This window comes from Heterodontus francisci, chromosome 15 (assembly GCF_036365525.1).
Source record: "Heterodontus francisci isolate sHetFra1 chromosome 15, sHetFra1.hap1, whole genome shotgun sequence".
Classification (NCBI taxonomy): domain Eukaryota; kingdom Metazoa; phylum Chordata; class Chondrichthyes; order Heterodontiformes; family Heterodontidae; genus Heterodontus; species Heterodontus francisci.
In genome coordinates, this window is record NC_090385.1 from 17,985,613 (window position 1) to 17,995,594 (window position 9,982).

Below are 9,982 nucleotides of genomic sequence, written 5' to 3' on the forward strand. Positions count from 1 at the left end.
AAATGCAGAGCAAAGGCACAATCATCAGTGTGGTGGCCAGGAATATCCAAAGACATTGAGCATGTGATCCAGAACTGTCAGACCTGAGCAATACAAAGACTGGAACAGCATGAATCTTCTATTAATTGCTTAATTTCCGACCAGACCTTGGCAAAGGCTGGGTATGGGTTTATTCATGTTCAACAGGAAGTCCTACATAATCATTGTTTATTTCTCAAGGTGGATAGAAGGTTGCATTCAACTACAACTGAAGCAGTTATAAGAATTCTTCAAGACATCTTTGCGACACATGGTATCCCTGATAAAGTATTGTCAGACAATGGACCACAGTTTGCAAATGAATGTTTCACACAGTTTGCGACAAGAATGGGATTTCAACAGCTCACAAGTTCACCACGGTATCCACAGTCGAATGGTGAAGCTGAAAGAGGTGAAAGAACCATAAAGTCCTTATTGAAGAAGAATGAAGATTTTCCAACCTCACTTTTAATTTATTGACCTGCATCATTGATGTGTGGATTGAGTGTCACCTGCAGAGTTACTGATGGGCAGGAAGATAATAACACAACTTCCTGTGTTGCCTAAACTACAGTGATTGAATGTTCGGAACTAAGGGAGAGTGAGAGACCTGGAAAGCTCTTATAGAAGACATCCAACTCAAAATTACAACAGAAGATTCGATGCCAGAGATTTACCCAAACTGAATAACAGCCAAAGAATATGGATACGAGACCTTGAACAGGAAGGTACTGTAATCCGGGGAGATGCAAACTACCAGAGATCGTATGTGGTACACACAACTGAAGAAAACATATGTAGAAATTGAAGAAATATTATCCCTATTCCCCAGAAACAGCAGACAATCATTCATTTGGAAGACCCAGGTGAAGATGAAAAAGCCAAAGCCAAACAGAATGCTACAATCCTTAGTAAAGATCACTAAGTCAATGATCCAGATTTATAAGGAAGACTATTGATAATCCCAATCAGACTACAACCAGAACGGGGAAAGTCACGAAACCTCCTAACGGACTAAATCTGTGAAGTCAGAGACTTGAAGGGGAGAAAGGGTAGTAGGTTAAGTCAAGAATGTGTATATGTTTAAGGAAATGTTGGATAAAGAATTGGGGGGTGGGGGAGGAGATGTAGCATATGGACATATAAGGGTTAATGCTGGAGAGAGAGAGAAACCCCTCCCACTGTAAGGGTGATGTTGTAACAGTCACATGGTAATGGGCTTTGGGGAAGAAGAGAGTAGCAGCATGAAGGATGCTAGCTAAGGAGGCTTGAGGAGAGTGTAAATAGTAATGTATACATAATAAAGAGCTATTAGTTGACCTGAACTAGATTCCTAGGCTGGAATTTTGTTGAGCTCCTGACGTTGGGCTCTGTGGTGGAGGGGTGGTGTGGTGGTGGTGGTGGGGTGGTGGTGGTGGTGGGGTGGGGGGGGGTGCCCGAAGAACGCAGCAACAGCAGCCCACGATGGAGCCCGTTTGCCGGGCCCGATCTTCCCGCCAGCAGCAAGGCTCTGTGGTGGCCCCGTCCGCCCCTTGGTGACGGGAACCAACTTTAAATATTTAAATAAAGGAAATGAATACATTTAAATACCATGAACCATGATCTTACCGGCAATTTGGGATCTTCCGTGCAATGGGTGGCACTTATGCGCCTTCAGTTCCCTGTCCAGGGAAAGCTGGTGCCTCCCAGGTGGGGAAGGGGGGAACTTAGGAATTTCAGTGAAGTGGGAGGGGGGGTGGGGGGTGGTGTCAACTCTGCATTTCTCGTGTGGGAGGGGAAGGTTGACGTCTGCACTTTGTGCAGTTGTGGGGAGAAGAGGTCAAAATGTCAATGTAAGTGATTTTGGGGGTGGGGTGGGGGGTGCAAATGGGGCGGCCACTTATTTTCATTGTATTGGGGGGACAGATCAGAAATGTAGCTACAGTGTAGTGGGGGTGGGTACGGAGGTTCAACTCTGCAGTCTCTGGGCAAGTCTGGCAGGCCTTAAAAATGGCACCAGTGCCTGCACAGAGGCAGCTGACACTGTTCACGACGTCGCTGAGGCCACCCCTGCCACATGTTTGGGGGGGGGTGGGGGGTGCGGGGTGCAGCTGGTCCTGTGTATTTAAATGAGCTGTGGCTCACTCGATCATGGTGGTGCATGGCCCCTGCGTGAAGGCTGCCATTTTATTCGCCCACTGCTGAAAAAAATTCAGTCCCTAGACTTCATCTACAACGCCCTAGCTACACTACTACTGCCAAATTGTGAGGATGAATGTGAGAAACTGCAGGGGGATATAGGCACGTTAGAGGAATGGGCAGATATGTGACAAATGTAGCTTAAAATAGAGGCATAACGAGTACACTTTGAGGGGGAGAAAAGGACACAGAACATAACTAGATGTTTAAATGGTAAATTTACAAAAGATTAGAGGAACCAATGGACCAAGAGCTACAAACCCAAACAGCAGGATTGTAAGTGAAAAACAGCAATTCAAGAAAGAAAGACTTGCATTTATATAGCGCCTTTCATGACCACTGGACCTCTCCAAAGTGCTTTACAGCCATTAAAGTACTTTTTTAAATCTTGTAGACACTGTTGTAATGTAGGAAACACAGCAACCAGTATGCACACAGCAAACTCCCATAAACAGCAGTGCGATAATGACCAGACAATCTGTTATGGTGTTGATTGAGGGATAAGTATTGGCCAGGACACCTCGGAATAGTACCATGGCATCTTTTACGTCCACCCAAGCAAGCAGATGGGGTCTCAGATTAGCATCTCATCCAAAAGACGGCAGCACTTCCTCAGTACCGCACTGGAGTGTCAGCCTAGATTTTGGACTAAAACTAGACTAAAGGGGTAAAATGGCATCGCACAGTTGGAGGGAATATTGTGGGAAACTTTATGCACTATGCTAAGGAATGGATATTGGACCCACGGAAAAAGTGCAGTGTAGATTTACTCGGATAATACTACTGGAATGAGAGGATTTGGTTTTGAGAGACTGGAAAAGGTTATGGGAGATCTAGCTTTCAAAGTTCTGGAAAGATTTGAATGGGCAAACGGTAAAAGATGATTTGTACTGTTTGATGAGCTGGTAACAAGGCAGCATAAATTTAGGATTGGTCCTAGAAGTATAGACAGGGTAGAACATTTTGTTTTACTGCAAAACTATTATTAGAAAATGGAATGTGAATCAGTCGTGACATCCAAGAGGGAACTGGATAAACACTTTTAAAGAAAAATCTTGAGGTTTGAGGCAAGATCAGGGAAAAAGGCTCAGATTGTTCGGGAGTGGAACATGCACCAGCCCTGATTAGGTGGGCTGAGACAACTTAATCATTGAATAGAATAGTAACAGCACAGAAGGAGGCCATTCGACCCATCAGGTCTGTTCTGGGTCTTTCAAAGAGCAATTCAATTAGTTCCATTCCCCTGCTCTTTCTCCGCATTCCTGCAATGCCGTTCTTTGAGTATTTATCCAATTCCCCTTGAAGGCTCCATTGAATCAGTATCCACCACCCTATCGGGCAGCGTATTCCAAATTCTAACCACTTGTTGCATGAAAGTAATTTCCTCATGTTACCTTTGGTCCTTTTCCCATTTGTCTTAAATCTGTGACCTCTCTGTATAAACCCTTCAGCCATTGGAAAGTGTCTATTTACAGGCAGGACAGGTAGATAAAGTGGTGAAGAAGGCATATGCAATGCTTTCCTTTATTGGCCGAGGTATAGAATACAAAAGCAGGGGTATAATGCTGGAACTGTATAAATCGCTGGTTAGGCCACAGCTGGAGTACTGCGTACAGTTCTGGTCAACACATTACAGGAAGGACATCATTGTTCTGGAGAGAGTACAGAGGAGATTTACAAGAATATTGCCAGGTCTTGAAAATTACAGCTATAAGAAAAGATTGGATAGGCTAGGGTTGTTTTTCTTAGAACAGAGGAGGCTGAAGGGTGACTTAATTGAGGTGTACAAAATTATGAGGGGCCTAGGGAAATTAGACAAGAAGGACCTGTTTCCCCTAGCGGAGATGTCAGTTACCAGGGGGCACAGATTTAAGGTGATTGGTAGAAGGATTAGAGGGTACATGAGGAAAAACATTTTCACCCAGAGGGTGGTGGGTGTCTGGAATTCACTGCCCAGATCGGTGGTGGAGGCAGAAACCCTCAACTCATTCAAAAGGTATCTGGACCTGCCGCTGAAGTGCTGTAACCTGCAAGGCTACAGACCTAGTGCTGGAAGGTGGGATTAGAATGGGTGGCTAGTTTTTTCAGCTGGCGCAGACATGGTGGACTGAATGGCCTCTTTCTGTGCAGTAACTTTTCTAATGTACTTGATCTAAACCCTTCATAATTTTAAACACCTCTGTCCAGTCTCCTTAGCCGTCTCTGCTGTAAGGAGAACAACCCCAACTTCTCCAGTCTATCCACATAACTATAATCTCTCATCCCTGGAACAATTCTTTATTAACCGCTTTGCTAACCTTTAAAGATTTGTGCACAGACACCCCCAGGGTGTTCTTACACCCTCTATAAAATTGTACCATTTAGCATATATTGTCTCACCTCATTCTTCCCACCAACTGTGATGACATTTTCGGAGTGAATAGCTGCAGAATGGCTATGACTGAGATACAATTTATGGACAGTTGTGAATCTCAGTGGTGACAGAACCTGACTATCAAACCATTGGTTTTGAAAACCAGTTTTAAGATTTTGAGGAGATGGCGAGTTGGTTATTGTACAACTGGTACATTATCTTCAGGACAACTCAAAAGCTGCATTATAATCCATACTCTGTCTTGAATTTGCTCCTCTATTGAGGGTCAGACTGTTTGGTGTTGCAAACCCACCCAGTTAATGATTTTTAATGAGGTAGGGGCAGGGAATGCATTGAAAGGATAAATAAAAACTGGGACAGAGAGCTGGCCTCTGCTTATAATTGGAAGTGTAATATAAATTGTGTCTTAAAAACAGACTCTATTAGCTGCTATTTAGAGTCCAAAATAAATCTAAGCCACGATTTTTGTGAAATAGGCATTTATGTCTCAAAGCTGAAAATGTAACCAAGGTAAATTGGCTGTTGTAAATTGCTCCTAGTGTAGGTAGGTGGTAGGGAATATGGGATTACTGTAGGGTTAGTATAAATGGGTGGTTGTTGGTCGGCACAGACTCGGTGGGCCGAAGGGCCTGTTTTCAGTGCTGTATCTCTAAATAAATAAAAAAAAATTAATAGGTTAAATTTTGGGTCAACAGCATTCCTGGCCAAGCCTGATATTTGTTTTTATCTTTTTCTTACAGATTCGGATCTGAAATAGGTTTATTGTAGTTGGCCCCACTTTTGAAGGGGTTAACAAGCCCTCCAATGAGAGTTGGCTGCCTATCATTTCGACAGCCATATGCAGGCCTGATATTAAACAATGTGAAGACAGTGGAGACCCGCTGGAGGCCTCTGCTGGCTGACCTGCGGGATTGCACCCTGGCCATTCATGTAGCACACAAGGATTGGGAGGACTTGGAATGGAGAGATATCCTTACTCACACAGTGGGAATGAACCAGACCCAAATACAGAGCCTGCTGGATGAAGGGGAGAAGTTTGGCAGAGGAGTAATTGTAGGTAAGACGAGGGGCTCCACAATTCTGCTTCCTTTTAAAATTTAGATCAGTTATGTGTAAATCCAGGGGACAAGCAAGCAGTCTGTAGCAGGTCCCGAACTCAACGCCCACCTTCTCATCTAACACACTCACCCCTCCTGCATTCATGGGAGAAGAAGATGAAGAAATACACGTCTCACAAACGCTAAGTACCACTCGACTAGTCGGATATTACACCAGACTTTGTTGCACCTAAAGCAAGAAATGTTAGTTTGAGTTATGCAGCTTATAAATTAAATATCAGCACATCATACCTTTTATAATTGTTCACTGACATTTCTTCTTGTGCTAACTATCATCTCTCTTTGTGTCAACTATTTATATATTGCCTATTGCAAATATGCCTTTTCACAATTGTATGTACCCGGATTTGACACTAGGTTAAGAGAAAAGGACGTGCACTTCTGTAGCGCTGTTTACCTCCTCTGGACATTCCAAAGTGCTTTACAGCCAATGAAGTACATTTGAAATGTAGTCACTGTTGTAATGTAGGAAATGCAGCAGCTAATTTGCACACAACAAAATGATGATAAAGATAATATATAAATGATAAATATAATATAATATTGTTAGTAGTAACAATATCCAAGGATGAATGGGGGCCACCATTTTTTTTTATTTGCTTCCGATTCTCCTTTCTGCCCCTGGGAGTGAGATGTTATGCTGCAGCACTGTTCCACAGTTGCTAACAGCTGTCTGTTGTCTGTATCTCATCCAGGTGACACTTTTCCTGACTCATGTCTTTTTTCATACACCGTGATGCTGAGAGCAGTTGGAGCACTCCTCTTCCTATCTCAGTTGAGATCAGTTAGCATTCCAGGGATTGAACATGTGGCCTCATCCATACATGTATCATCTCCAGATCAGTCTGTTCCAATGCTCTCCTGGCCGGGCTCCTTTCCTCTGCTCTTCATAAACGACATCTCACTTCCAAAAACTCTGCATCCTACCCTGCGCCAAGTCCCACCCACCCATCTCATGTGCTTATTGACCTAAGTGCCCTCCAGTTCCCCCAAGGCCTCTAATTTCATTGCTTTACCTCTCCTAGTCTGTGTAACTACCTTCAACCCTCCCCGGACTCGCCATTGCTCTGACCCTGGCCTTTTCTGCACCCCTACCCCTCACTTGGCCCACCACTAGCGGCCATATCTTCAATCGTCTCGGCTCCATGCTCTGGAATTTCCTCCCTAAATCCTCCCCGTGTATCCACCTCCTTTAACAAAGCTTTAGGTTACCACTGCTATTATCTTTTTCTTTGCCTCTCTGTCCATTTTTATCTGATTACACTTCTGTGAAACACCATGGGACATTTTTCTATGCTGAAGGCGCCATATAAATGCAAGTTGTTGAGATGTTCCTGGACCATGTGACTCAGTGCCATACTCTGGTGTATTTACCATTATTTAATGTAATTGTAAATTGATTCAATAATATGAATTGTCATCAGGTTGTTTAAGTTGATTATTGTAAGAACATAATGAACTGGATTCGTCTGCTGGTGTATTTATTGTTATGAAACATTCCGTCATATCAGCTGCCTTGCTATGATGTGTTTACAGTGGACAATGTTCACTCTTGTCACCTGGAGCAGCAACTGCATGTGACATTGTATCATGGCTCAAATTCAGCTCCCTCGACTGTGAATTGTCAGTTTTTACTGGGTCATCAGTGAAGTTATTAACAGTGTGTGAAAGAGAAGGAAAGTAGAAGTGAGGAGAGAGGATGCCTACACCTTGATTATCTTTAGCACAGAGTGGGGGTAGGCCATCAACTGTTCTCTGCTGGGAGCATAGTTTGAGTTGAGGAGGGCAAGCACCGTCGGGGGAGGGAGGAAGGAATTTGCAACAAATCAGATGTTGGGACGGATGGGCTGAATAATTTCAATTGAGAATATCTAAGTCTCTATATGAAGATTGCATCTTGTAAACCTTTGACATTTAATGCTGTTGGAAAGATTGTGACAGTTTAGGAAAATGTGCACTTCTTGTTTATGATGCCTCGTCCCCAGCAGACGCTCATTGTAAATGGTCAGGTTCAGTATAATGATGAACACATCAAACTGTCTCCACCATTGTACAAAATAAAATTCCTCTCTGTGTGTACTGTAGGCTTAGTCAACGTTGGAGATACCTGGCAATGCCCGAGTGATTCGGACCCTGAGGAAATGAGGAAGTTGGAGAAACAAGCTGTCCTACGTGGGTTGGAACAGAAATATCTCACCACCTTGTCCAATCCTCGATGGCTACTTGAACCAATCCCAGCCAGAGGACACAAAGATGTTTGGATGGTAGATATTCCTGATGAACTGATTCCTTGACAACCACTGGCGGCGGAACTAAAACTGCCTGATACATGGCCGATTGTGATACAGAAAACTGGAAAAAGTAGGTGCATACTGACTGAGATAGCTGGAAGAAAATGCTGTTAATTGGCAAATTTTAGTAATGTTGCTTTTTGTGTATGGCTGCTTTTAGGTATGTGAAAAATAATAAACTATGGAACACAAACTCTTTCCCCAAAAAATGCTGTGTTCTTGTATATGTTACAATGAAAAAATGGAATTTTATGTATAATTTCATTGTATTTTATCTGCAGTTATTTTGTACAACAGTTTCACATGGGGTTACATCATAAGTGGCCTTCTTTTATGATGAAATAATTTGACATGAGCCTAGTCTGCATAAAGCTGGTGGGACTGCAGAATTCCGTTCTCCACCAACACCCCCCCAACCCCCCACCCCCCACCCCCAATCCCCTTCTTAACGTCAGGGCACTAGAGGGAGGTCTGGCCAACCAAATTAATTGTGAAAGATAATCTCGCCATTTGGTTCATTTAGGTTAAAGTAAATTGAACCAGGGTATTAGGTGGTGCCCAATGATCATGAAAAACAGCCAGTGAGCTGATAGACAGTTGATGTTCATACAAACATTACAGTTTGAAACATAAACAGTTGAATAGTACTAGAATCCTTTTGTGATGGGCTGTTGGGAATATGGGATTAAGCAAATCGCGAACACGTCAAACGTGAGAGGAAGTTAAAGGGAGGGGCAGCCTGCCAATCTTTCTCGTCAAAAATAAATTCTAAACAGTAAAATTAGGGACAATAAGAACAGAGGTTTCTTGTGGGGCCCACTGGTTAAAGAAAACAACCTAGCATCTTGGTTCTAGAAGGATCATCTGTTAAGTGTAGTTTGAAATTATAGGCAAGCAATTGAATTCCATGAATCTGGAATTATGTTAGTAGGACTGGGGACAATCCAACCAAAGGACTATATCAAGTGCCGAGTCAGAGGCTGTAAAGGATTGGAAGTGATCATTGATCAAACCCTGAAAGCACCTCGTCAATATAAAGTAATTAGCAGTAAGTTAAATCAAGTTTACGACTCATCTGGAAGACATAAGATTACAACTCAGAACAAATTGTACTGGCATTGTACAGATCAATGGTGAACACAAATTCTGCCCTATAGTATTCAGTTTTGGCCACCCTACCTTTCGGGATTATCAATGCATTGGGAAGGGTTGAGAGACGAGTGAACAGGAAGATTTACAGGGACGACAGGATTACAGGGACTAAACTATGAAGATTGGCTCAACCAATCAAACTTACTGTCACTAGAAAATAAGACAAAGGGAATACATGATAAATACCTTTAAAAATAATGGAAAGTATAGATACTGTTCAAACAAACTAGCTAATTTGGACAATCAGCAGAGGACCTCAGGTCAAGTACCAGTTTCATAAACCTTGCACAAGGTTAGAAATTATAAGGCATGTGGATCATACTTCGAAAGGACAGTTAATTTATTCCAATCATGGAATGATATAGTGCAGAAAGAGGCCTTTCGGCCCATCGTGTCAGTGTCAGCTCTTAGAAAAAGCTATCCTATTAGTCCCACTCCCGTGCTCTTTGCCCACGGCCCTGCACAATTTTCCACTTCAAGTAGACAACCAATTCACTTTTGAAAGTTATAACTGAATTTGCTTCCACCACCCTTTCGGGCAGCACATTCCAGATCATCAAAACTCAGTGTGAAAATTGTTTTCCTCATGTCACCTCTGATTCTTGTGACAATTATCTGAAATCTGTATCTTCTGGTTAACCACCTTTCTGTCACTGGAAACAGTTTCTCCTCATTTACTCATCAAATCCCTTCATGATTTTGAACATCTCTATCAAATTGTACTTTAATCTCTCTGCTCAAAGGAGAACAACCTCCATCTCTGTAGTCTCTCCACATAACTGAAGTCTTTCATCCCTGGTAGCATGCATGCAGCCATGAACTTATTGAATGGCGGAGCAGGCTCAAAGGAC

The 9,982-nt window shown here is 42.8% G+C and overlaps 1 protein-coding gene across 4 annotated transcripts in view; it reads left to right on the plus strand.

The window, feature by feature from the left end:
* The window catches only part of zgc:110222 (uncharacterized protein LOC550336 homolog), a 204,293-nt gene extending 196,105 nt beyond the window's left edge, over positions 1 to 8,188 (plus strand). For all 4 annotated transcript variants that reach the window (XM_068047170.1, XM_068047167.1, XM_068047169.1 and 1 more), the window contains 2 exons: positions 5,311 to 5,627; positions 7,774 to 8,188. In XM_068047170.1, coding sequence (XP_067903271.1) covers positions 5,375 to 5,627; positions 7,774 to 7,982 — 462 coding nt within the window. In that variant the 5' untranslated portion in view covers positions 5,311 to 5,374 and the 3' untranslated portion in view covers positions 7,983 to 8,188. The remainder of the gene's footprint in view (positions 1 to 5,310; positions 5,628 to 7,773) is intronic.
* Positions 8,189 to 9,982: the final 1,794 nt, after the last annotated feature.